This window comes from Poecile atricapillus, chromosome 1, assembly GCF_030490865.1.
Source record: "Poecile atricapillus isolate bPoeAtr1 chromosome 1, bPoeAtr1.hap1, whole genome shotgun sequence".
NCBI classification, from domain to species: domain Eukaryota; kingdom Metazoa; phylum Chordata; class Aves; order Passeriformes; family Paridae; genus Poecile; species Poecile atricapillus.
Window position 1 is genome coordinate 164,986,810 of NC_081249.1, and position 27,836 is coordinate 165,014,645.

General features: G+C 35.5%; 2 protein-coding genes across 2 annotated transcripts in view; one reads left to right on the top strand and one right to left on the bottom strand.

Moving 5' to 3' along the window:
* Window positions 1–27,836, top strand: part of DGLUCY (D-glutamate cyclase) — a 220,452-nt gene that overhangs the window by 142,237 nt on the left and 50,379 nt on the right. The window lies entirely within an intron of this gene.
* Window positions 1–27,836, bottom strand: part of RPS6KA5 (ribosomal protein S6 kinase A5) — a 74,174-nt gene that overhangs the window by 44,856 nt on the left and 1,482 nt on the right. Inside the window, exons 2-5 of the mRNA XM_058829756.1 lie at window positions 17,961–18,032; window positions 6,847–7,065; window positions 3,263–3,378; window positions 2,362–2,469 (exon numbers count right to left, since the gene is read on the bottom strand). Of these exons, the coding sequence (XP_058685739.1) occupies window positions 2,362–2,469; window positions 3,263–3,378; window positions 6,847–7,065; window positions 17,961–18,032 (515 nt within the window). The remainder of the gene's footprint in view (window positions 1–2,361; window positions 2,470–3,262; window positions 3,379–6,846; window positions 7,066–17,960; window positions 18,033–27,836) is intronic.

A 27,836-nucleotide genomic window follows, 5' to 3' on the forward strand; every position in this document is an offset into this window, starting at 1 on the left:
AATCAATAGGATTCTGTTATCCTATAGTCACAGGCATTTGATTCTTTCACTCAAACAGTGCTTAAGGAAAAACAGCTTCCCACCTCTCCACTGCAGAAGTCAATCTGCTGCAATTATTATATCGCTGTTTGATTCATTAGGTGCCCAAGTACATGGAAATCTTTAACAGTCATCAGATTATAGCAGGGATAATGAAAACATTGCATCGTTACGTTTTCTAGCAAAAATCACTAACTACAAAACTATCCAAAATTCATAAATATATGGTGAATAATTTCTCTCTAATAATATAGTATATACCTTTACTATGATAATTTTTATATGTTTTTAATAACCCAAATATAGCTTGTTTCAGATAGTCACTCCAAAGAGGGGGTTACTAGAATAAATTCCACTTGCTTAAGTATGCATTTCTAATGGCAAAATTCTTACAAGAAGCAGGTGGACCAGGAAAGCCATGTGAAGAAAGGGAGAGAAAGGAAAGTACACTGTTCTGACTAAATTGCAAATGCTACACCTTTATCTGACTTACACAGTTGTGTAATTTTTAAATAAAGTGCTACCCTAGAGAGCATGAAAATAGCTATACAGGCAAATTCTACCTGTTGTAAGTACATTGGTTCAGAAGTGTATCAATTATAAAGAATTTTAAGTGCTCTAGTAGTAGCTTGATTATCTACAGAAAATACAATATGAAATGTCCATTTTTTGTGTACATGGGTAATTTTAATCATGTTTAAGTTCAGTAGCTAAATTATAATAGCACACATGAAAATTTTCGTCAAATGCAGACCATTTCTTAGATTTTGAAAGCAAACAAAGTCAATTGGAATTACTTTTTTGTTAAAAGAAACACAAGAAATGTTGAGATTTTATTACAAGGAAGACAAATATAAAATGTGAAAGAGAAGAAAAGAAAAGATATAGTTAAATGAACACATTCCTAAGGTCTACACTAAAACCAGAATGGATTAGTCAGAAGAGCCAACATTAAATGAGCAAGGAGCAAGATGGCTTTATTTAATGACCGGAGAAAGAAGAATCCAATTTAGAGTGCGGAGAAAGCAAACACATATTTCTGATGCCTATCCAAGTCTTCCACTTTCCTTGCACTGCTTGTAAATGATGTGCCAAAGGTAAGCACGTATGAGATGTACTTCTCAGAAAAAACTGGTTTGAGACATTAAGGTTCTGATTCATTGCAACATTCTTAAAACAGTGAAGATTTAGGCTTCATTCAACTTTGGCTCAGAGGCTGTTCCTTTTCTCACCTCTCAGTGCAGTAATACCAGCACTTGGACTTTGTCTCTTGTGTCTAGCACAGTTCTTACAGCTCTAACAGGTCCCTAGCCACACCTTTTACTATCATTCTTTCCTGATGAAAACTGCATCTCTCTGTACTTACTCTCTGGCACTGGTGTGGCAATCAGCTGCTAATCCCTTCTCATACCAGTTTAACCTCCTCTTGGTTTTGTGCTGTAACTTAGAAGGAATATACTGACATTATCTCTACTACCTCCCTGCTTCAGAAAGTAAAATTCAATATCTTTGAAAATGGTCCCTCCTAAATCCTACCATTTGAAATGCAAATATTCTAGAGGAAACTACCAGCTATCTATTTTCACAAAATCCTTCAGTTGCTTCTAACAAAGGCTTTTAGATCTGCAGTACCAGATTTCAATACCTGTGATAGCTAATGTGAAAACCAAAAAACATCCATTTTAAAATTTTCTCAGAAGTAAAATCCTGCACAGTTTTGACTCTGAAATCTAAAAAACCTATTTGGAGATAGAACTGTACCTTACAAATAATTAACAGCTAACATCAATAGTCAGACATCACTGCGTTAGGTACTATGTACTTACTTAGTAAGAGATAAGCTTTTATCCTAAAAGCTTGCAATTAAGCTTATTAAAAGTGACACAAAGACATGAGAAAAAGACAAGATAATAATACATTAATTATTATTAGCATAAAGAAGAGTCATAGCATACCATTTGCCTAGTCATTGCAAAGAATAAGCACAGTCAAGCTTTTTTTTTAAAAAAGTGTCTGAAAATGAAAATGTAAGTGACTTTTCAGACTTAAGCAGGTCTTTCCCTTTTCATGTCAAGGGCAGCAGAAAAAAGTGTGAAAGCTTTTTGGGAAAAACTAGAACAAAGATCTATGACAACACTGGCAGGCCTAAAACCAATAAACTGGAAGCTCAAAACCTAGCAACACAGACAACTAGATTTTGTTCTATGATGTAGGAGTCTGGAATGCAGGTTTTCCACCCTTCTCAAATGTGCTTTGGATTTCAATGAGACTTTGTCATCTTGCTCAATTCTGTCCACACTTACTGGAGAGCCAAATACTCACCTCATCGGTAAGAAACTCCTTACTTAAACCAAAGTCTGTCAGCACCACATGGCCATCAGAATCGAGGAGAATATTCTCAAGTTTTATATCTCGATATATAATCCCCAACTGCAAACAGAATATAAGAAAAAGTATTTCCACATAGTGTAACCACATCAAGATGTTGCTGAATGTTTTTAAATATAAAGCCACCGAAATTCACATTATTACAGTAATCTGACACATGAAAGTTGCACCTCAAAAAAGACAATTTTTAAAAGCTTTTGAAGAAATAACTTTAAAATTACATAAAAAATTTCAGAAATTACACTGTGCTTTCCTTTGAAGGACATACTGTGTTCCTTGAATCTAAAAGTAACCAAATACTTGCTGTTGAGTGCAAAACTCAGTTCTGCTTTCATTAAGAATGAAAATGCTTCTGTTATATGGTCTAGATATAGACCATACATACATCCATGTTTTGTAGTAATCTACAAATCTACTTATTACTTCTGAGAACTGTAACACTTTTTATGTCTACAGTTGTGCTAGAATGCTACTACTCAATTGTGTAGAAACAAGGATAACTGAACAATACAACCCAAAACTTGTTCATGTTCACTACAAATTAATTTTAGTGACATACACGATTTCACAAGGATTAGTAAAAATGAACAAATCATTTGTAAATAACACTACTCTTCAGCCTGCAGACAAAAATTTGTGGCCTTAATCTGAGGCAGGGGAGACACTTCACTGGGGACTATTTCTAATTATACAACTAATGTCCTATTGCTAAATAAAGTTACTTACAATTTAAAAGAATCTAAACCAATAGTTCTCCCCTTACTAACTTTATATGATACAAAGAGAATACAGCTGTTAAGTCCTCAAAATCAGCACCAAAATCAAGTTATTTTACCTTGTGGAGATGTTCAAGTGCCAAAACAATTTCTCCAATGTATATTTGCACCTCATTTTCTGAGAATCTCTCTCTGTGTGAAAGATGAGTAAACAATTCTCCTCCATTTATATAGTCTAAAAAACAGAACACAGAACCTTAAAATTTCACTTTCTGAGAATTTTATTTTCTTATTGGAATATTATTAGGTACTTTGTAAGCTATTTAGTAACACATTCTACTATCAGATGCTTTTCCTTAATTGTAATTCACTAGTATTTCATTGTGCTGTACAATACTTAGTTTCTTTCTTAAGGGACTGAAAAATTAACCAGACCCACTTTTGAATAAGCAACAAAACCATAAAATAAGCCTCAACTATTCCTAAACTATAAAGACTTTTTTTTTTTTCACAAATTCAGCGTTTTAGTTATTTAGGAATATGAGAAGTAAGAAGTACAAACAATGTCTACAAACAGAACCCTTGTAGACTCTTATGAAATACTCAAATGAGCAACAAGGCATTGACACAAAGAAAAGCAATTCAAAAAACAGGTATTAGGGGAAATAATCAACTATGGACAATTTTCCCTTCACAAGGGAAACCTTGATGGCAAAACTTACTGCAGGAGATTATTTCTACATAGATTCCCTCATGGAAACCACACTTCCATTCTTTGCAGGCTATGACACAAGGATTTTCCCACAGTAAGGGAGAGGAAAAAAAAAATTACAGCAGAGCTCCACTGCAACACAAACATATTTTAGATGTAGAGCTGTTTATGACAGCAGTGTACATTACAGCCATCGGTTTGCAACCTCACAGCCCCCGTTATTGTATTTGAGATGTACATACAGAGAGCAAGGAACATGTCCCACAAAATCTTACTCAGTATTTTCTTGAATATTGTTTTTATAGGTTTGTTGGTATAAAACACAAATCCACAAAAGGGGTCCAATCCTATTTTAAGTCAATACTTTGAAGGAGAAAGCACATATACAAATTACACACATTATGATCTCTCCACTTTTCTGTTCTCCAGTTCTCTCTTTGGAAAGGGATATTAGTGGAATCAAACAACGTGAGAAGGATTATTTATCCAGACTAGTAAGCAAATGAAAAAGATTTAATGAAGTCTAAATAACCCACATTTTACAATTGCTTCCTTCTTCTAAAAAAACTTCAGCACATAGGAAAAGGTAAGAGAAACAAGTATTTTAAATATTTCTACCCAGGACTGCTAACTTAGTACAAGGTAAGTATTGAACTGCCATTGAATTGTTCTAAGGACTGTGACAGATCCAAACCAGAGCTGCCACAGGAGTGGCACAACAAGCTTAATTCTATCCAGGTTGTAACACTAACCACAGCCCAATGAAACAACCAGCCTTCAAATTCTTGGTGAGAGACCAAATGCATTACTGACACAATGGAAAAAAAATCCTGGTTACTTCAGTATAAACTCCACCTGACAGTTCAGATTATTTAGCTATTTCTTTAAAGTACTAGTTAACCTCGTGTGACAAGTTCTGTATAGAACTGATGGTACTCACATGGATACAACACTTTGTTCGTTCCATATAGTTTAAAGCCAATATAAAAACTGGAATTAACTCCCAATTTTGTTTTCTGGAAATCTGGGAGAAAAATGCAGCTAAATTCACATAGCTATGCACTCTGACAGCATGAAGAACTGTACTAAATATTGCACTGAGACTCCAATTCTAAAACCTCTAAAAACTAAACTGGCAGGTAGCTCGCACACCAAATTTAGCCAAGTACAAAAACAAGACAGATGCTGGTTTTCCCCAAAATCCAGAAGCCTCTGAAACATTTTAATTCCAACTCTAAATTGAAGTGACTTACAGAGTTACATAATAAGACATAGAAATCTTGTAACAAACAAGTTTGGATTTTCTCCCGCTCAGGGAGGGTGTGAAGCCCAGTTGATTTATAAAGTAGCTTTACATCATGTTAAGGAGGAGAAATTTTCACTGTTACAGAAAGTCATTAAAATAAGATTTTAAACGAAATATTCCTATTTTCTGCTGAAAACGAAGGAAAAAAGGACCTTTCTGGCCCCAACAGATATGCTGTGTATGGATGCAGAACTTAAAAAAACTTTTAAGAATTTATAAAAAAGAAAAAGCCAAAACAAAAGACTGTAATTATGTCTTAGCTATGAACTTCTCGCTTCAACATTGCACTATAGTGGACATGTGCCCCTTCTGCATTATCTGCTACGCAGCATTCTTCAGAACTACTGGGTTTGCTCCTTTATGACTCTTATGAGACTATAATATCAAGCTTTTAATTTTCTTTCATACAAGAAGCTTTTATGGCCTTCTAATTATGTTTATCTCTGAATTACCCCCTACTATGTATTTATTTTTAGGCAACTATCACAGGGTATCCCCTCTTTTTTTAAAAAAAATATTTCTAATGGGATCTAAAGTGCATTTTAGTAAAAAGGTACCTGGACTTAAAGAAAGATCTTATAATATTTATAATAAATGTTCACATTTTATTTCATTTATTATTTCAAATTTTTCCAAATTATAAGTCAATAAATTTAAATCCAATATAAGTTTCAAAACCTTAATTAACAGTTACTATCAAGAAATCACAAAGCTATCAATATATTTCTAACTATTTATTTGTGACAATCTTTTATGTATTTCTTTAATGTCCTAGTAAGAGGAAGTTGCAAGAAACTACACACAATTTTCAACTCTCATTTTCAAATGGAATCTAGTGAATAGTCCATTTCAGTTCTAAATATTTATTATTTCACTTCAGTATATGAAACTAAGGTATGTGCATGAAACACCTTTCTAAGAATTGACAGCTAGAGGTGTAGATTCATTAATATTAATGAAGTTTTACTAATTTGATTTAAATCATATTGTTAGTAAAGGTTAAAAAAATTGAGTTATGGATAAAAAGGAATGCAAAACTTGTACTTTAATTAAAGAACAATTTACTTCCTCAAACATTTCACTAGACAAGTGTATCATGAGAACAAGCCTTAAATCAATCATTCACTTTACAATTCTTTTAAAATACTCTTAGTAACAAGATTTTAAAAATTGCTGACAATTTTCTTACAAATACACCTTATACAACAAACATTAATTTGCTGCTCCTTTGAAAGGTAGAAATATTTCTAAAATTAGAGTAGTACCAAACGTTATGGACAAGCTCTACTTTCAGCACAAAAATGTGTGATTTTTGGACTGTCTCTTAACACTCAAAAATTGAAACATGCAGGTATCTCAAATACTCAGAGATCAAATTATCTCATAACAAAATGTTTAACAAAGCAAATGTTTCCAGGTCACAATGAATATTCACATACATTTTTTGCTGCATGTAAGTCACAGATAACCACTACTCTGTCGAAGTCAGAGTAGCACACTGAAGCTCAAACAGGAAAACCACAAACACAGACACTGTCGAAGATGAAGTTTTACTTCCTATGCTTTCTCATGCAATCTCCAAACATACTGTACATTAGACCACATTAAAAAAACCTTACAAAGCATTGAGATAAAAGTGATTTTTCTTTTTTTTTGTAAGAACTTGAATCCTGAAGAGTACTCACCTAAAATGAGATGAAGCTTTGTATCTGTCTGGAAGGCATAATGTAATGTGACCAAAAACGGTGATTGCCTAATGTGCTCCAGGACTTGTCGTTCTGTTCTTGTGTGCTCAGTTGTTTTGGCTTTTTGAACTATTGTTGCTTTCTTCAGTACTTTCATGGCATACAATTTTCCAGCATCATGGCCACTTACTTTCCTCACTAGGAATACTTTTCCATAGGCTTAAAAATTAGGGAGAAAAAAAAACAAAACAAAGAAAAGAAAGAAAAAGAGACAAAAAACACAAGTTACCTACTTGTACTACAGATCTGGCTGATGCCATTATTACTTTCAATTACTCATTGTTATGGCAGACAGTAATCACTCAGGCTAAAAATCTACTAAAACACTTTTCCTCTTTCAGAATGACCATTTCTGACCAAAATTTCAAACAAATGAGCTTCATAACTGAACACTGCAAGAGCATGAAAAGCAATTGAACTAGTTCAGTATTTAAAAAAAATTTTAAAAGCGGATGATTTCATCCTTTGTATTAACCTAAAACACCCATACCTAGAACTAAGCAAGAAATCCAAGAGATGCTATTTTTTGCTCTTAAAATAGCCTGCTCATATTTGCATAACTCATATTTTCATTACTGGTTTTATAGCACTGAAGTTACAAAAACCTATAGAAAAGCCAGTGAATTCTTCCCATCAGTATTCCATACATAGGAGCTTTCAGAGGCTCTCCTATTAGACTCAAAAGGACTCCTGCAAATTGTACACAAATAAATTTGTTATCTTTACCAGGCATATCTGTAGAAACAGTAAAGGTTAGAATTAGTGTGCAGTTGCTGGGCTGTGATCTCACTGCAATTACAGAGATATGGTGGGATGGCTTGCATAACTGGAATATTGTGATGGATGGTTACATACTTTTTAGGAAAGAGGCCAGAAAGGCAAGGTGATGAAGTTCTCTTTATGTAAGACAGGAACCAAAATGTATCAAGCTTTGCATGGGGATAAGAAGGAACCAAGACCTTATGGCTAAGAATTAAAGGATAGGCTAAAATGGGTGTTACTGTTACGGGTATTTACTACAGGCCACCTGATTAATAAGAGGAAGTAGATGAGGCCTTCCACAGACAGCAGGAAGTAGCTGTCACATCACAGGCCCACAATTCCCATAACCATCCCGACAGCTGCTGGAAAGACATCACAGCTTAGCACACAGGACCTCAGGAGGTTCCTGCAGAGCACTGGTAACTTTGACACAGGTGGTGGGGAAGCCCACAAGGAGAGATGTCTTGCGATGTCTGAAGGCAGCCTTGACTGCAGTGTCCATGAGACTGGAGCTCAGGATTCCTCATGGAAGAAGCACAGCAATAAGTAGGATTATAGCCCTGGACTTCAGGAAAAATAATTCTGGCATCTTCAAGGGCCTACTTGGAAGAACCTCATAGGTTAGGTCTCTAAAAGGTAGGGTGGGTCCAAAAGAGATGGTTAATATTCAAACAGCACTTCCTCTATGCTTAAGATCAGGCCAACCCTATGCATAAAGGGGTTGGAGGCCTGAATGGATAGGCAAGGCACTTCCAGCAAAACTCAAGACAGAATAATGAAGTTTACAGAATGTGGAAAAGGGGTCAGCCCACTTGGGAAGAATATAGGAATATTGTCAGAGTACGGCAGGTATGTGTCAAGGAAAGCAAAGGTCCACTTGGAATTAAATCTGGTAAGGGATATCAAAGACAGGAGGGGCTACTTCAAGGGTATCAGTAGCAAAAGGAAGACTTAGGAAAATGTGGACCCACAGCCCAGTGAAGTAGGTGCCCTGGTGACAAAAGGTACAGAGAAAGCAGTTACTGACCACCTTTGCTTCTTACTCATTGCTAAGGCTGGTCCTCAGGAATCCCAAGCCCTGGGGGCTTTCCCTTGGTTGAAGATAGGTTAGGCAAACCTGACACACACAAATTCATGAACCCTGGAGGGCTTCACCCATGAGTGCTGAGGGATTTAGCAGGTGTTACTGCTAGACCACTCTCCATTGTCTTTGAAAGGTCATAGAGAACAGGAAAGGTTCCTGAGGACTGAAAAAAAGCCAATACCCTGCCAGTCTTCAAAAAAGGGCAAGAAAGAATATCCAGGAAACCGCAGGCCAAGTAGCCTCACCTTCATCCCTGGAAAGGTGATGGAACAACTCATCCTGGGTATCATATATATGCATGTGGAGGAAAAAGGGTTATCAGGAATAACAAACACGGATTCACCAAGGGGAAATCATACAACAATCTGGCATTCTTCTATGAACAATGAGATAGAAAGATGATTAGAGAACTGGAGCATTTCTTATGTGAAATAAGAACCTTATTTCTTCTCCTCTTTAGCCTGGAGAAGACTGAGAACAGAACTCATCAATGTGTACACATCTTATGGACAGGAGTCAAGAGGATGGGGCCACACACCTTTCAGTAGTGCTCAGCAACAGGGTAAGAAGCAACCCACACAAACTGAAAAACATGAAGTTTCCTAAGAATGTGAAGACAAACTTCTTTGAGGGTGACAGAACACTGGAATAGACTACCTGGAAAGGCTGTGGAGTCTCCAGCTCTGGAGCTATTCAAAACCCACTTGCGCACAATTCCATGGAACATTTTCTGGGTTAACCTGCTCTAGCAGAGGGGCTGGACTAGGTGGCCTCCAGTGGTCCCTTCCAACCCCAACCATTCTGTGATTTTGTTGTAGAAACAACAGGACATTATGTGAAAGAATGGGTGTTACTTTTGTAGATGGCAATAGTTATTGCTCAAAGAATCAGGATAAAGGAACTATGAAATGGTTGGCTTATTTAGATCAAGGTATTTAACAAGTTCTCTCACAAAAAAGGTCTTTAAAATGCTAAAAAGTTATGGGTACAAAGGGGGGAATCCTCTAAAAAAATTAAGAGATATTATAAGTCAAAAAGCTAAAGGTTCAAAAACAAATATTCAACTTTTTCAGAGAAAGCAAGTCACCACAAGAATTAATCCTGCCTGATTCAGTCATATATGAACAGTGAGGAAAAAAATTTGCTTGGTTTAGCAAGTTGTCCAAAGCAACAGAAATAGAAGCTGACTGCTGAACACTCTACTACAGTATCAAAATACTAAGTAGCTGAAAAAATAAAATGGCAGAGAAAATTTCCAACAGTAAACACATAATCCACATGAAGTATCATAATAGCACATAGTGCTAGAACTAAGGAGAGGAAAATACCTGAAGTTACCAAAGACAACCCCAAAGAGAATGTTAGAAACTTCAAGGAAAGTACTGAAGTGAAGAAATGACACAAATGTACCCACACCTTCAACACAAACTCAGAAATCCCTTATGCTGTGGTAGAAACCTTTGTGTGCTCCTGTCTTGAATGAAGCACACTATTTTGGTACCTTCTGTCTTCTGTCCCCAGCTACCCTGCTCCCATCAGAAAAAAAAAAAAGTGTGAAACATTAAAAAAGGATAAAAGAACTCCTCTAAACATACTTCCACTTTTCATTTTGCCTGAAAAATTATAGTATTTAAGAAGACTACAGAGAGTTAAAAAAAGAAAAAAAAATCAAAAACTATAAGAAGGTCAGTAAAGAACTAAGATTCATTATTTTTAGAAACAAAATAACTAAGGCAACAAATTAAATCATTAGGTATCAGCATTAAAAACTATGCAAAGCACACAAACAAATATGCAGTTAAGCTGTGGAACTTCTGTTACATGATACTGCAGCTGTCAAAAATGCAGATGAATTTAAAAAGATTACATAAATGCACAGCAAGTGTTGCCAAACTCTGAAGAGAATCTCTGGCTCAGGCAGACCCCAAACTGTAGGCTGCTACAACTCACTAAAGAAACCATCATTGTAAGCCTCTCCTCAAGCCATCATGAGACAGAAAAAATAACCAGCTCATTGTTTTGTCCAACACTTGTAATTACCTTCACACTACTTTCTCAAAGAGAATGCTCAAATATCTCAAACCTGAAAATATACTGCCCTGATGTGAGACACTCAAATTTAGCTGGCCTTTAAAAATGCTATAGCGTACAGAGCTCCCAATAAGCATCACGTGCAACTCCAGATTTCTTTCTGGATTTTTTCCAGATGGGTAATAGAGAGTTTTTAACTACCAAATGACATGTGAGCTTTTTCCTAGATTCAAGTTCTACTTCAGTGAGTATACAGAACTAATACTGCTCATATACTGAACAATTCTTTTTAAGAAGTTCTTTACCTGACTCATTGTACCCTTAGGAATCATGCTTCCCCTCTTTACAGAGCTCATTATCTGCTAAAAGAGCTTTCATAAAATAAGTTTTCATAACATATCTCTCAAGAATGGCAAATAGAGTCAGAATAGGTGACATTGTTCTATTTTGTGAAACATGCAGTCTCTTTCAAGATTTTGCATTTTGTGTTGCATTCTCCAGCTTTGTAGACACAAGATCATGAGCATATGTAAGCCAGACTGAATGGTCACCAGCTACTCATCACCAGGGAACAGGAAATTTTATCAGAAGTGTTGGAGAACATTAAGCTAAATTAAAATGAACAAAAGCCTCGTGATCGTAATACTTGGCTACCTGTATCTTTAATCATATTTTACAGAAATGTATAATAATGCATTTTAAGTGAGAGAATGCACCTACTACAGCTTTACATGTAGTATCAGAGAAAATTATCTGATTAGTGTAATAGCTGTAAGAATCTCTAGAAATGATACCCTTCTTGCCCTAAAAGATTTTGCAGTATAGAGCCTTGCTATAGTACAAATAGTTTCTTCAGGAATCTGAAAAGGACTGACAGAATGATGACGATTCTCAGCACTTTTTATGAGAATAAAACTTAAGTAGCACTATTTTAATCAAATGACTCATAATATATTCAACACCAGAATCTCTGATATCACCACAAGAAATCTACTTAAAAGACAACACTGCAAAAGCAATTTATTTGAGTGGCAGCAAGGAGAGAGCACATAAGCTAATTGCAATACTCTTACCTGACAATTGTACTTCAGTAAAGCTTTTTTAATTTCTCAAAGACCAACACTTTAATGCTCATTCTCATAAAATCTTATGCTCATCTCATCTGCTGCCAAAGCAGAAATATTCAGCCAGAAATACATGCTCCATAATGAAACACATACAATAACCAAATATCCATCCCCAAATTAATTGAAAATACATTAAATGATAGAAAACCTAAAAGACTATATAACACATACACAGACACAAACTTCCATAGACTGAGCTCACAGCATAAGAGAAATAAAATAAAAATTTAGAGAATGATTATCAGCTGTTACAATGACTAAAAGATTTCACACCAGCAATTTATACCAAATTTGCACTCAACTCATGAGATAGAAAAGTATAATTGGGTGCTAAAACTTCCCTTTTACTACTGCCCTATCCATGAACACAAATTCATATTAATACATTGTAAGTATATATAAGCATACATGTAAGTATATTTAGACATAATTATATATATAAGTATTCATGTTCATAGTAATACATATAATTCTAAATAACAATTCAGCAGGTCATTAGAATATTCTAAAATACACACTTGCTGAAAGACAATGAGTTAAAAATATACGTATCCTTTGCTTCTTTCAGTACAAATGCAAGCACATTAAGGCACTGCATCACCCCAGCTGATTCTTACAGAGAAAAAGGAGCACAGTTCTTATTGTTTATAGCATGCTGGATGGTTTTCTGTGGACCCCTAAATTCATCAAAACTTTACATTTGTGTCCAGAAAGTTTTTTCAAATTAATAATTTCAAGTGCTAATATAAGTTACACCTCTTTCTTAAAGCACTTTTTTTACTGTCAGTGTAAGAATAATCATGAGACTACAAAGGAAAAGGCTCAGAGGTGCAAAATATTTAAGGATTTGAATAAATTTCGTTGCATTTTTGCACAATATATGCTTATTGACATTTTTGCACTGCAATATATATTTAGATTTAATCTGCCTAAGGAACTTGGAGGCAGAACTTTATTGTGCTAGTATCAGGCCATATAAATTAAAAACTGAGATGTGGCAAAGTTAGGAAAGCATATAGCTCTAGCAACTAAAAATGGAGGGGAGGGGGGGAAGCCAAACAGAAACCTTAACAGATCTCAAATAATGGCATTCTAAATATTTTCAATTTATTGTCCCAAACTGTCAAAAACAAGGCATTCTCTGTCATCTTTCCTTAGATATCAGTTAGGCAAGAATCATTAATGGAATTTTTTCAATGTTATTACTTACTCTGAGAATAAATTACCTCTCCCATTACACCTGAGTGGTGATTAATATGAAAGGCAAAAAGTGAGAGGAGAGGATAAGTTGCACCTTAAAATGTACTTTATATCAGCATTTTTCTTTTGTTTCTTTTTTGCTATTTTACCTTTTTTAAAAGAAAGCAAATTTTATTACAGTAAATAGTTATGGTAGACAATACATGCATAACTGGTTTTTTTCATTTTTAAAGCATATAAATTTTTAGAAGGTAGCTCTCAAATGCAAGACAATCTACCACTGGATATAGATGCCATTAATTTTTAATTATTTAAAAAATCAAGGTAAATTATCTTCTTCAAAAATTGTTTTAAAGGTACTGTATAATGCTGAAGTTTGATGAAGTCAGAACAACTAAGCAAGAGTTGCCTGGGATCATCATCTTATTTTCTCATTTCCTTCTTAAATGTAAGACCATTTTTGCTATTCCCTCTGACATTAGCTCCAATAAGAATCTTTGCTATTGATCTCCAACTCAATGTACAATTTTTTCATCATTCTCTGGTGTATGAAAAGGACAGATTTGTTCAGGTTCTTAGATTAAATGCAGCCCCCTCTTTTCAGTCTGCTCTTCATGCAGAAAACTAATTTTCCATTCCCAAACCCTATCTCCAATTAGCCATCCCACCCACCATTCAGTATACGTTCTAGCTGTCCGCAGCACAAACTGAAGTAAAGTATTTAATTGGAGTTTGGAATTATTTTTAGACACTCACTAATTTTGTCTCACTCTCCTGAGCACAGTATCCCCATTTCTTTCTTTTTCTTCCTCTTATGAGAGAATATTTTGTATTTTCTTCAATATGCTTTGAAAGAACTAAGTCTTAACTTTATCAGAATACTTTCTGACCTCTTAGAAGAAACTTCACTATATGTTCTTGTATAACAAGATTTTTGTAATGGTTATTTAAATCTGACATTCATCTCACTATATTTGATCCCTTTATATGAATAAATCCTTCAGGTTCCAAGGATCTTCCACACATAAGGTGAATGCCCTTCCCACATAAGCACTTAAATCCAAAAGGGTACATATCAAGCATTCTCATATACGGTAGTTAGATTCTTGTTTCTCATTATTGTTTGTCTTCATTAGCAGACTGTATTTCAAAAGATAGAATGGATTATAAGTGCACATGCTCAAGAACTAATTGTATTGTCTCTTTTTAACCACACTTGAAAGAGTGAACGAAAGTGGCATTTATTAAAGTTCAGTAGAAAAAAAAGAAATAATCCATTGGTAGAAAAATGTATGAACCAGAATGCACTCTACAATGTTTTGTTATTTTAAAAACACATTTTCAAAGAATGAAGCAAATAAGCCAAGTGGGCGTGCATAAATCAACACAGCCACCTTCTCCTGTTGTTCCTTTCCTGGCTTCGGGAAGCAATTAGATTATGTTGCTGAAAAGTAACCTTCTTCTATAGAATAGACTCTAGTTTTCTTTGTCATGGGGAGAAAAGCTTTAACTAGATCGGAGGGACAAGCTGGAAACACGGACAGGAAATCTGAAAATTCCATATTAGCAAGGCTATACAGTAACAGAAAAAGAAAAGGACTTAAGCAATTTCACAAAGTGTATACTGAGAAAAACACAGGCCAGTCAGAAGTCCAGCCAGTAACAGTTTGTTCCCAAAGCAACAATTACACTATTAACAGCTTCATTAACAGTGGCACACTGTCATGTATTCCATTTTACTAATGTAAAGTGCTACTGATTTCTTCAATGGATAAATTGATTCCATTACTACCCCCTAAATGCAACATAAAAGGATCCAACTCAGACTTTTGCTTCCTTGTCTTTCCATTGAGACTCAGGTCAAAAGAAGAAAGCATATAGTATGATAAAATTTTAATACCACATAGCAAAATACAACAAGCATGCTTCTAATTGTGTGTATCTATTAGAAGAAAACAGTTCTATTAGACAAAAGAACATAATAAAGCAATTCCAATTGAAGAAAATAGTAAGCATGAAATTATGCTAAGCCATTATGATGTAAGTTATGCCAAAAAATGGCTTCCACAGGAGAAACATCAGCACATGCACACACTATTTTTAATAATCTTAAATGCTTGTATTTTTAAAACATAAGGTTTAAAAATGAAGCTTTAAATAAACCTTCACTGCTGTTAACTGAAAAGAATCACCACTGGGTCTAAGAAACTATCACAAGTACATATTTTTAAGTAAGGTATCATTAAATTTAACATGTTTTAAGTATCTTCTGTGGTTATTCCAGTTGCTTCATGGCAGAATATACTTAAAATACTATAATTAGTTTAAACAGCATCTACCATCATCACTTAATGTAACTGTGAGGTTTCAGTACATTCTCCCTTGCATTACTGTAGATCAATTAAGTATTGGTTTGAAAACACTGCATGCTGCATAACTCCACAGTGAAGCATTTTAAAACAGCATGACAGTTTTATTTAGCATTAGTTATATTACAGTGCTATCAATAATACCTAAAAACTCATACCACGATAAAGCTTTCACTGCCAAAGTAAAGATGGCTTTTGTCTATTTGCTTATAGCAATGACCAGAATGCTTCTCAAGTTAAGAAATTAAACTTCATCAGCAAGAACACCTTAGGAAGGTTTCAGAATCTCTGGTACTGGAGGCTTTTAAGAATGAATCAACACCACGGATAATGCAGGTATAACTGACTGTGTCTTGGGCCAAGCAATTAAGGGACCTCTTTGAGGTCCAACCTCTTCAGAATCCTGTTTTCAGCAATTCCATGTGACAGCAAACATTGCCAACTGACAGATGGCCACTCAAAAGCAACGAGAACTAGCTCCATTATGACCAGGTCATTGACTTTTAATGCCATCCAGTAATTAGCAACCAGCAACCTCAGACACATCTAGTGCATGAGTCTTAGCTGTCATAGGCTTGAGACTGAACAAAGCTTCTTGACTGCCCTGATGGTCTAGATTTCTGAAGCTAAAACCTCAGGCTTGATCAAAACTGTGTATCAAAAAAGTGAAAAAAAAAAAAAACAACATAAACACTACAACAAATGCCAACTACTCTTCCTACAAATGGACACCCAAGGAGTCCTTGGATTCCTAAAGCTTGCAGGAATCTTTCAGTCAGTTTTTTATATAATTTGAGATCTGTTTAGACAACAGACATTTCTAGAGCAGCAAGACTACTGGAGAAGGATGAAGTCAGACAGGTATGCTTACTTGACTTCTTTTTTTACTTCACACACACAGAGTCAATCCCACTGTCAACCCACTGAAGTAGCCTTTTCTGAAAGTCCCTCAAAAATTATCCTGTTAACCTGAGTGAATAGAATAGCTTTGCACTGCAAGCCTAATAATTACCTGCTACAGTCAAGAGTATTCCAGTCCAAGAAAAATTTGGCCAATCTTCAACCAACAAAATTTGGTTCATGAAGAAAACAAGGCATGGGAAGCAGCAATGAATGACTGACAACAGTTTAACCAAGACAGGCTATTTCAGAGGTACAGCCTAAAGACAAGAGGAGGTCAGGCTACTACTAGTCTGAACTTGAAGACTAACCCTTATGAAACCACCAACTTACTTTGTACCCTAAATGTGATAGTTGTAATATTAGAGTGATGTCAGAGCAATGGCAAAGGTAACAAACAGGCAAAATAAAAATATTTACAAATCCAGTTGATGTTTCCATCATCTGGAGAGAAAGACATCCTCTCATAAATGCACAGTTGTTTATAATTTTATTTTTGACAACCCCACATCAGATCCACACTGATCATTTCAGAAAATGATGATTGCTTCTACCTAGGAATATGCTACATTTATCTACAAAAATTAAAGCTTCCTTGTATCTACCTCTAACTATTGAAATTTAACAGCAAGGTTTCAATTTTTTAGCATGTTAAATTTAAACTTTAAAAAATTTACTTCAGAAACAGAAAAATATCCTCTCAGGTGATTTAACAGTTTAATTAATTTCTAAAAGAATCTATATGGCAGCTAAAAGTGAAAATCAAAATCCTTTGTTCTTTTCAGTGATGTCTTAGTGAACTACAGCCTCACTGCCAGCCATTAATGGCTGATAATGTCCAAAAATTTAATATCATTAAACTAGCATAAAACTCCTGCAGACCATGATGATAATCCACATTCATAATTATATAAATCTACTCAACAATGCATCTGACCTAATACTGACCAAAAAAGAAAAAGCGCAAACACCCAAAAACGAATAAAAGCCGTTACTTTTGGTCTGTATAGGGGGATATGTGTCCCTTTAGCAAAGGGGAAACAAAGTTTTTTTTGTTCATTACAATTAGTAATCTTGCAACATCCTAAAAATCTCCAACATTGTGCTAAAACTCACAATACAAGAAGGAACATTATCTGTCTTAGAAAATACTAGGATCTCACTAGGACAAAGTTATGGAGCCAACAGGAACTCTAAAATGAATTCGTTAAAAAATGGAGCGCCTTATTTAGTAATGTATTAAAATCGCTTTTTTTTCCCCAAACACGCTCTGAAAACTTAACATAATTATCATGTCTTAACTCAGGTTTTTCACAAACTACATTAAATTGTCACAAATTTTCAACCATATGTTTCCTTTTTTTTCCAAAATGCGCATCTTCAGAAGTGCTGTGCAAGAACATGTGACCTCCAATTTTGCATGATATCTGTGAAAAAAAAAAATTGAAAAAAATATGCTATGCACTACAAAAGTGCTGTCTTCCTAAAGAATGTTCCAAATACCAAAACTTCAGCTAGAAAAAAAAAAGCATACATAAGAGTAATGTTTCCAACATTTAACTTAAAAATAGCACATCTTACCCCCTGTTCCAAGAACTTTCAGGAGCTCAAAGTTTTCAATGCCAACTTTCTCTGCATGGCCTGTCAAATTTGCTGAAGGGAAAAAAAAAAAAATCACATCAGATATGTAGTACAGCAAAACATCACTCTGACATCTTACTACAGCCTCAGTAAAACCAAGTTAGCAAATAAATTAAATAAGCAGCGCTACAAAGACATCCCAATTTCATATTGTACTCAATTTGAAAAGCAAGGGAAAGCAATTTACTTGCTCCCATCAGTGTACCTGAATGTAAAACCACAGAATAGTAATTGAAGCCCATCTAGTCTGTACATACCATCTTCCAGTGTGTCACTGGGCACCTCTGAAAAGAGTCCAGTTCCACCTTGTCTGTAATCTCCAATCACATAGTTACAGATAGCAATCAGGCCATCCCTTAGCCCTAGCACCCTGAATACTCTCATTTTTTTGGATTATATAGTGTTTGGGATGACAAACCAAGCTCCAGCAACTGTTCATGCATTTAACACAGGATTGTTGAAGACTTTCCATTAGTATCAAGTAGAAATGACCTTAAATCTACATAACTCACAAGTATGGGAAAAATCTAAGCTGCTACAAAGTTGTGTCATTTGTTGCACAGTCAACTAGAAGGTTCTATGCTTATACAAATCTATACCACTTTGAGTATTTATTTTGTCTAACATATATTTTTCTAAGCAGGGATGTAAAGACCTCTGTTTAAAAAAAGGATTGTGCAGGGTTCATTTATTGTTTATTGCCTTTTTTTTTTTCTTTCCTAAACTCTTAAAAGAAAGCCCCAAGCAGTTGCCATTTTTTCCATCTTTTATTTCTATCACAATATTATGCATCCATTTGCATCAACATGACTGCAGATCATTCAGCAAAAGCCCTCATTGAAATGATCCAGGCTAAAAAGCAGCAAGACAAAAAAGTAACTAAGTTTGATAATTCACATCCAAGTTGAGCTCCCTGATTCACTTTACTGAGCAGCCTCATAAGTACCATTAAGGATGTAGCATCAAGTAGCAAGTGAGTCACTATTCACCAAAGAAGCTGAACTGAAGCTCGCTGTACTACTTTTGATTGCAAACAGAACAAATACTGCTAGAGCTACGTCAGTCACTGCTTAAGACAGCAGGAAGGAAGCCATGCCCATGTGCCAAAAAAGGAGTTCTAGCAGGTAAGGCAAACCCAGACTGAATTAGTGCCCATACAATTAAGGTATGTTGTGTCACAGAAAGTAAACTGTCTTTAAGCAATTTAATACTACACATCACTCTTCTTAACAGATAAATGGTACTCCACATACATAGCTTCAAACATATCAAAACATTTGTCTTTCCTGCCAGGGACATAAGAAGTCACAGACTATTCTAAAGAGACCAGGGCTAGAGTATCCATTTTTTAATGAAGGAGTGGACATCACTAAAGAGATTCAGGACACACAACTTCTCTGGACACCAGCTAAATAAGTGCTGAAATTGGGGTGGGAAGAAAGTTTTCACTTCAAGTTCCCCTGATTTGGATCTTCCACAATGGAGTACTCCAGAAAGGTTTTACTATCTCACATCCTTTAAGAATGTCAGCAGAAGGCTTTTCAGTTAAACACCCTTCTAGAAAGTAAAACAGTCACTTAATCCTCCAATATTCTTGTAACTGAATAGGAAGAGTGGAACCCAGAGAAATGCTGCATCTCCAGTAACATGCTGAAGATTTGCAGTGCCGGCTGTCGTCCTAAAAAGAGATCCTAAAAGTCTTAAAACTCAATCCGTTAATCTAAACAGTACCATAAGCTCACATTCAATAACATTAGTAAAACCTTTTCCACTTTCATGAGGCTGCACAATAAAAAGTTGAGTGCTATCTAGTTTGAATCATGTACTTGTTTCAATGTGAGCTGTAATTTTGCACTCTCCACTTAATTCCATTTTTACTTCCACTCAGGATGCTTAATGGCCTTATCCTTAAAAAAAAAAAAAAAAAAGTCTTGGAGGTTGCTGGAATATTATTTTTATAGTAAGAGGAGAAAATTAAACCACAAATAAGCATATGATAACTGCAAAATAAGACCCATCTCATTCTTTTTACATTATACTGGGGAAAAAAGCCATCCCACAAGATAGCTAAAGGATGCTGCATAACACGCACAAGTATGATAGGACACTTGAGACAAACTCTCTCACAGTTACACCCTATAAAGAAATAAGTAAAATTATCCTTAATTAAAAAATAATAACAACCTTCAAAACTATAAGAAAAGATTAACAATTCCCAGAAAGTGCTCCTCCCAATGTTGCCACATGGCAATGGTTTTTCTCCAAGAGCCTCAGCTGCAGTGCTCAGTCCATCGCTGAAGTCATACCACAAGAAAAGCAAGCTAAAGAGCTTGTTTCTGCCATTTTCTAATGACACCCCTAGAGCAGTCTTTATCTGCTGAAAGCAGGTGCAGCACTTTGACACTCTAGCAGAGATAAAGTGCCATTTCAACAGGATGAAAGTTGTCATTCCAAAATTTCCTTCAACTTTGCTTTCAGAAGCATAAATCTCAAAAGATCAATTGTTCTATTCACCACTCACTCCCAGGAACCTGAATGACCATTTCTGGAGGACCTTTCACCAGGGATGCTCTCTGCACTTACAAAACTGCTTCAAGACTGAGATGTTTTAAAGGATTGCAATGAGACCGCTAGTACTGCTAGGACTGACAGAACAGTAAAAGGCTTCTCACACCTCGCAGACATCACCGCACTGGAAATGGTATCAGAACCCAACCCAACCCAACAATTGCCTGTGCAAACTGCACAGTCTATCTGTAAAAATCGCAATGGGATCTACATTGGTGCACAGAAAGCAGTTTCAGAAACAGAAAATTTACTTCTCAATTCACTTTTTCTTCCGGACACATGAACTGAAGAAGAGCACCAAGGAATGGAACAAAGTTTGGATAGGAAAAGAAGTACTGCCCAAGTAAATAAGATTAGCACTTCTCCACAAATAACATGACACTCAAAAGGGATAGTTGTACATAATGGAAAAAAACCAAACAAACAAGCAAACAAATCCCCTGGGAGATTAGCTCTCTGAATATGGGCACAATTAGAAGAATCCTGCATTTACTAATGTCCTACTGTAGTCCACACCAGTCAGCATTGCACCAAAACGGTTAACGAGAGTTTGCAGCTGAGGGTAATAGCAAGAGATAACACATCAACTCAGAAACAAACAGTGAATGGAAAGGCCAGGACATCATAGCATCCATAAAAACAAAGAGGAAATAGAGATTCTAGTCACAATCATCCCCTCTGAAGGTAGAAAGAAAGGAAATATCCAGAAATACTACCACTGCAAAGATGAGCCTCCCTCTACATGCAGGGACACCAGTGCACAAAGAACAGTGCTGTCATTCTCAGTCCCCTGGAAATAGGGCAGCCTGTTTATCCAGAATAACATTTCTCCTTGATGAAGGATCTCCAAGGGATGTAAGAGACACCTGCACTACACCTGAACTTTGAGATGGCTAAGACTGAAGTAAGAACTGTGCAAGCTGGTACTGTGCAATGATTATATAAGCTTTTAATTGCACTTCTAGGATCTCAAGAAATAACATTTCAACAGTGTTTGTTTCCAAGTTAAAATGTGCTCTGTCCTCTGTTTCTGGACTCTACTGCATGCTGGTCTTGAAGCAGACGAATAAAGCTAGTGTTTCCTCTACTGAACTAGATCAAGCTCTGTGAAAGTTGAAACTTGTCTCTGCTATTCTCTGCAACACAAGACCAATTCTTCAGTATTATTAAGCAGAACAATGAACCTCCAGGTTCACCAAGCAATTTTAAGAACAGAGAAAACAAGAAAGAAAATGAAACAGAAGACATTCTCCAATATTCCAAGTATTAGGTTGCAGTGTCTAGTATCAGTATCAACTTGATCTTAACCTGTTACTTCAGAGAATGGCTCATCCCGACTCACCTCACAGATATACTTAAGTCACAGCATCAAAGAACAGATGTTGCTTTAAAACTTGTATGTGTATGCCTTACTCAAAGTGGAGAGGGGGAGCACACACCTTTCAGGGGGAGAAAAAACCTGACACCATGCAATAGAAACTACACAACTACTATTTGTTAGACACTGAAGAAAATGCATATTATACTGTTTATCTGCTATATGGAGTTCTACTTTGTTACTGGTTACAGCAACTTAGAACTATTTCTGAAGGAAATAAAAGTATCCTGAAGTCCTTGAAATCTGAGAGACCATCAGCACCTAGTATCAGGTCACGGAACTAGAGTACCATTTAATCAGCTCAGGGTACTGTCTTAAAATGGAATTTAAAAAATGTAACATCTTAAGAATATGTTTCTAAGGCAAAAGAAAGAATGTAGAGCAAAAATGAAACATACACAGAATTCTGAACTCAAGTGAAAGAAAAGAAAACGCAGTTCATGTTGCTCTGAACTCTAGGGCATCACAGTTAAGGTAACTGGGCTGGTAATTGCTGATTCTCTAGAATATTAGATGCTTAAGGGTAAGACCACCTGAGCTGAGGAAAAAAATTCAAAATCTTGAAAAAAATTTGGAAAAAAATCAAGCTCTCATAAAGCTGCTGATTTTGTTCTAGAAGGCTTGGAAACCAAACTTTACACAGCCAAAGATGACAAAGATCTCTGAAGCACTAGCTGATATAGTATGTATCCATATACATTTATGTGTAATAGCATACATGTATACTGATGGAAAACAGTATGTGGAAATTCAGAAGCATAAAATGCTGTGGAATACATAATAAGAAACTGTCATACCATCATGAAAATATCAGATAGAAGACTATCCCACCAAAAACATTACTTGCATATAGGAAGCTGAAGAAAGTGTAAAAATCCAGACATCTGAGATTAACGATGCAAACTCACAGTAGTCTGAATTGGAAAATGCTCCAAGTTAAGATTTGCATTTAGCAAATTAGCTTTTTCTCTTACTGAGGTGACTTCACTATGAGTTTCATCATTACTGTGAGCTGAATCACTATGAGGTCACCAAGATTGAACCCAGAGGCACCTCCATGGTCAGCTAGAAACTTAATGTGTAGCAACACTATACCTCACATAATTGCAAAAAGAAAAACCTGAACAAACAAAACCAAAACCAACAAAAACCCCAAACAAAATGTAATTAGACAAGATGCTAATGAATAAAATTGCTATAGATAATCTAATGCTGCACAGAGTTGAAACAGATTTTTAAAGATTGTGCATATCTTCTCAAATAAAAAATTATATCTAAGTAGAAGACATGAATCAGTTTCAGTTTTCTCTATCATTAGTAATAAATGAAAACATTTATAAAAATTCAGTCACAGGCACCTTGGACACAGCATCAAAAGTAACAGAATACAAATTAATCAACAACAACAAAAAAAGCAACTGATAACTTATATGTTGATGGAAGGTATTTACATATTTGTTTATGCAGACATTAACTGGAAAACTTAAGAATTATTCTCTCCCAGGTAAAGTTTTTATAAACATCTGTCCATGCCAGCACAAAATATTTGCAGATCTCAAGAAAAATGAGAAGAGAAAACAGTCACAATAGATCCCAAAACAAAACACAAACCCAAATAACCTGACTGCATGTAATGCGAGTCTTTCACAAACGAGGTCATCTACCTATCTACAGACTGAGTCAGGAGCAAAGAAATCTCAGTAGAACTTGCACCTCATTGTTGGGATTCAGTGGGGGAGGAGGAGACAGAGGGCATGTTTACCATAAGAAACCAAATTATGCAATGATGGGGATACAACAGAAATATTTATGTGAAAAATATATTGGGAAAATATATCCTCAGATACCCAGGCCTTGTCATATGGTTAAGGAATTCTGGCAAGTGTTCTTTGAACAGCCTTCTGATATAGATATAAGATATAAGATATATTAACATGTCATGTAAGACTCCTAAGTCTTGTGGAATCAAGCATGAGCTTTTAGACCATCACATTTAGAATACACTGGATCAGAGCTAATGAACAGGCTGACAGTGAAGACTGCAACTATTAATCCTCATTTATATTAGATGTTTTACAGAACATCACTGAAACAATGACAGCAAAATGATCAGTTGTACCAGACCCTTCTACAGATCATTTTAGCCAGGTTTGTTAGATTCCAAAGCAAACAAAAAAATCCCACTCAACAAAAACAAACAAAAAGCCACAAACAAAACCCAGGAAGGATCAATAGCCAACCTTCTTCATAATCAAAGCTACCAGAAGATAAATAACAAATTCCTAGACTACAAAGTATTTTTAGAAAATATTGCCTGTGTAAAGAGTAAAATCCAGAGACTGAAGTGGTATTGAAGATGATAAATAAACTTTAAATACTCTTTGTAGATCCCACAATCCCAGAAAACATATATTTTACTGCTCAGAAGAGAAATATAGAAGCAAAAGCAATCCAAGCTTTGAAATAATAAACTATTAGTAGCTCCTGATCCCTAAAGAATATACAAAATTATATATTATATATATTATATACTATTTTATTATATCATATATGTATTGTTTAGTATGCAATCTTATAACATATTATATCCATATACCGTAAATAAGTAAAAACAAAAATCTGCCTACAGAAAATTCTATTTTAAAAGTATCTTTTACGCCTCATAAAGTTTCCTCTAAAAAATAGAAAAAATAAAATACTCTACAGGTGCCAGATGCATCTCCACAGGGAAGGCTGAATTCACTATTTAGTGCATGATTCATCATGTTTTTTAGTCATAGGAATTTTCACAATTCCCTAGAATGTAACATGAACCTTGCAGGTCACAAATAAAACCATTCTAATTTAAGTTCTCATTCAAAAAGGTATAACTAAGAATTTGCATTATCAAACCCTTTTGCTAATCCACATATTTATTTTCTGAAGCCTTTTATAGTTTCATACTGAATTTTAAGATTGACTCAAGGGGAGGTTCCAAATTCTTCTGTCTTTGGAGTTCTGCAGGCTGTTGCTACATGAATTTCTGGGCTATACATGACTTTTCTCATGTATGTCTGGCAAACTGCAAACTAGAGCAAGTTCTTTAGCCCAAAGATTGTGGTAACATTAAAACAAATCCAGTATCCTCCTCAAAACAGACTTGCTAAAAGGAAAATAATAATGCTGTAAAGCAAAACAAACAATATATATAGAGCCCATGCCCATACATTCACAGGATGTCTCAAATTCCCTTCAAGATCCCAGTTTTGGTAATGTCTGTCTCTCCCTGGTCAAAGGAGGGAGTTCACATGCATGCCACAAGATGGGCAACCTCCTATGCAGTAACTCACACACACTTAAGGTATAGGATCCTTTTAATCCTTTTTTTCCTCCTCAGAGAGGAGGTGGGGAGGAAATCTCACTCTTAACTGTTCTATTTCTTTCTTATCTTCTGACATCAAAAGCCTTTTCTTCTCCTTCCATATCCTTCTCTAGCATGTAAAATGTTTCCTCTGATAGGCTTTGTTTGCCATTGTTCAGTTCATTACTAAGCAACAGAAACATTAAGATGCAACAATTCTTTTTTCAGTGTAAATAATATATATTTTCTAAGGTCTGCAAAAGATTAAAAGTTGCATTAACTCTGAAAGTTAGCCTTCAAAAAATAAAACATTTCCCTTTAAAAGTTTCCAGAAATAAATGCTAAAGAAAATGTAATTTTCTTATGATTTTCACTGGAGAGCTTCAGTGAGAATCAGAGACAGTCACCACTTCTATTTCAATTTTGGCATATTTTTGCTTCTACTTCCTGAAATGCGATTCCACTTTCCCAAAAACATAAATTTTCCTTCCCAAAGTGAGACAAGAAAGACAGTAACTATTCTGAAGTGGCTGAATTTTAAGCCTTCTATCAAGAACAAAAATGTTTCGGTGTTAGCAAAAGGAAAAAAAAGGATAAATATATTAGGAGAATATTTTTATTAAATGACAAGTGTCCTAAAACTCACTGCTCTGTCTTATCTGCAGAACATCACATATATGCACACAGAGCAGGGCTCAGTATTTGTAATACAGCACATCACATGATACCATACAGAGCCACTCAAGTGTTCCTTCCCTATCACAGACCCAATCTACATGCCTATCAAGTGATGTTTATCCAGCAATTACTTTTTGGTCATACAACAGAGGAATTTCAGGGCTCTAAGACTATGAGATATAAACCTAAAATTAAATCTGACCCTACGTATGAAAGCCAGCATTGTAATTTCAAAGTCAAAGTTTAAAAGAAGTCAAACCATGGTATGATAGGGTTAACAATCAGCTGATCTATGTAGCAACAGCGCTGCACACACTCTAACTTAAAGCATTTCCATATGCCTCCATATTTGCTTGGAGCTAACAACACTCATCTGCTTCACTCTTTAGGATTCTCATTTCATCTTAAATTCAGATTCTGAAGTATGTTCACTTACTCACTTGACCATAATAAATGCCTGTCCCTAACTCATTTAATACTTTTAGAGCAATCCCAAGACCAAATAATTGTAAATGCAAGTGTAACTGTGGGTTTAGCTGATTGATTTGAATTAGTGAGCTTGTAACCGTGAGGTTCAAGTAACAGCTTCCACAATATGATTTTCAACGAAGCCAGTATTTCTACTACAATAGTAAATTCTTTCAAAGCACTCTGGAGACTGACTTCTTTTTCATCTGCCAACTGACAGCTATTTTCAATATGTAATTCTAAATTATTCAATTAGTCACAGAGCTAGCACCATCAAAGAAAGAACACAGAGATGAGGGGAACACTGGAATCTAAACAAATCGCACAATAAAGGATATTAAAGATACAGAACATATTTAGAAATGACAAAGATCCGGTGGCTCCAAATTCTAGTTCTTGCCTGTCCTCTCACTCTTTCCCAAAATGACACAAAATTAAATAATCATGCTGCATGCTTTAAAGATGTGGTGGGTTGACCCTAGCCAGCAGCTAAGCATCCACACAACCAGACCCAGTACAAAAAAACCCTCTGAACACCCAAAGCATCCTATAGCTTTTTATTCTGTATCAACAGAAGCTGACTGCAACTTTTCTCCTCAAATTATTCTATCTCCGTGCATTGTATAGACAAGTTCTGAAACAGACTCCATACATCTTGCATAGGAATGACACTATTGACACCTTCAGGAGTAGGAGTCTCCCAGGAGTACATGACAGAGCAGCTCCCTCCTCCACCCTAGTGCTCCAGAAATAGACAAGTCATTGCTAGAAAGCATTTTTCAGAAAGCAGTTTCCTAAACACTGAATATGGAGTAGAGAACAAGGAAGGGAGAAGCAACTTATTCCTACTAAACTGAATTTCAGAAGCTTAAAAAAACAACCAAGTTTGAGAACTTTTAAAATAAAAGTGAGAATTGGTACTTCATACAGCTACATGATCAGGATTAAAATTATGCTTATTATGCTACATTAGACAGTTCTTTGTCTAGCTTTTACAAATGTGTTTATTCCTCAAACTATCTTTAAATAACAATCCCTCAGAGACACATGTCCTCAACCTTTATAAAAGAAATCTAGACATAGTTATGTAAATATATTGAATAAATGTGTCCCACTTCCCCTTACCTTTTCCTCTTCCACACTTAAATGCAGCAACACCTATCGAGACAACTACGTTTTCCAGCAGCTCTTTTGCTTCTTGAAAGAAGAAAACTACAAACTCTTCGGTTTCTGTAACTACCAAGAGACCGCCTTTTTTCTTTTTTTTATATTCTTTTTTTTTTCATTTTTTCCTCCTCCGCCTGCCAAGCAGGGTGATAGCTCTTCATCTTCAGGGTAAGAGGTGTTCCTTTGGGGCACCTCCCCCGACCCCAGGACCGAGGGA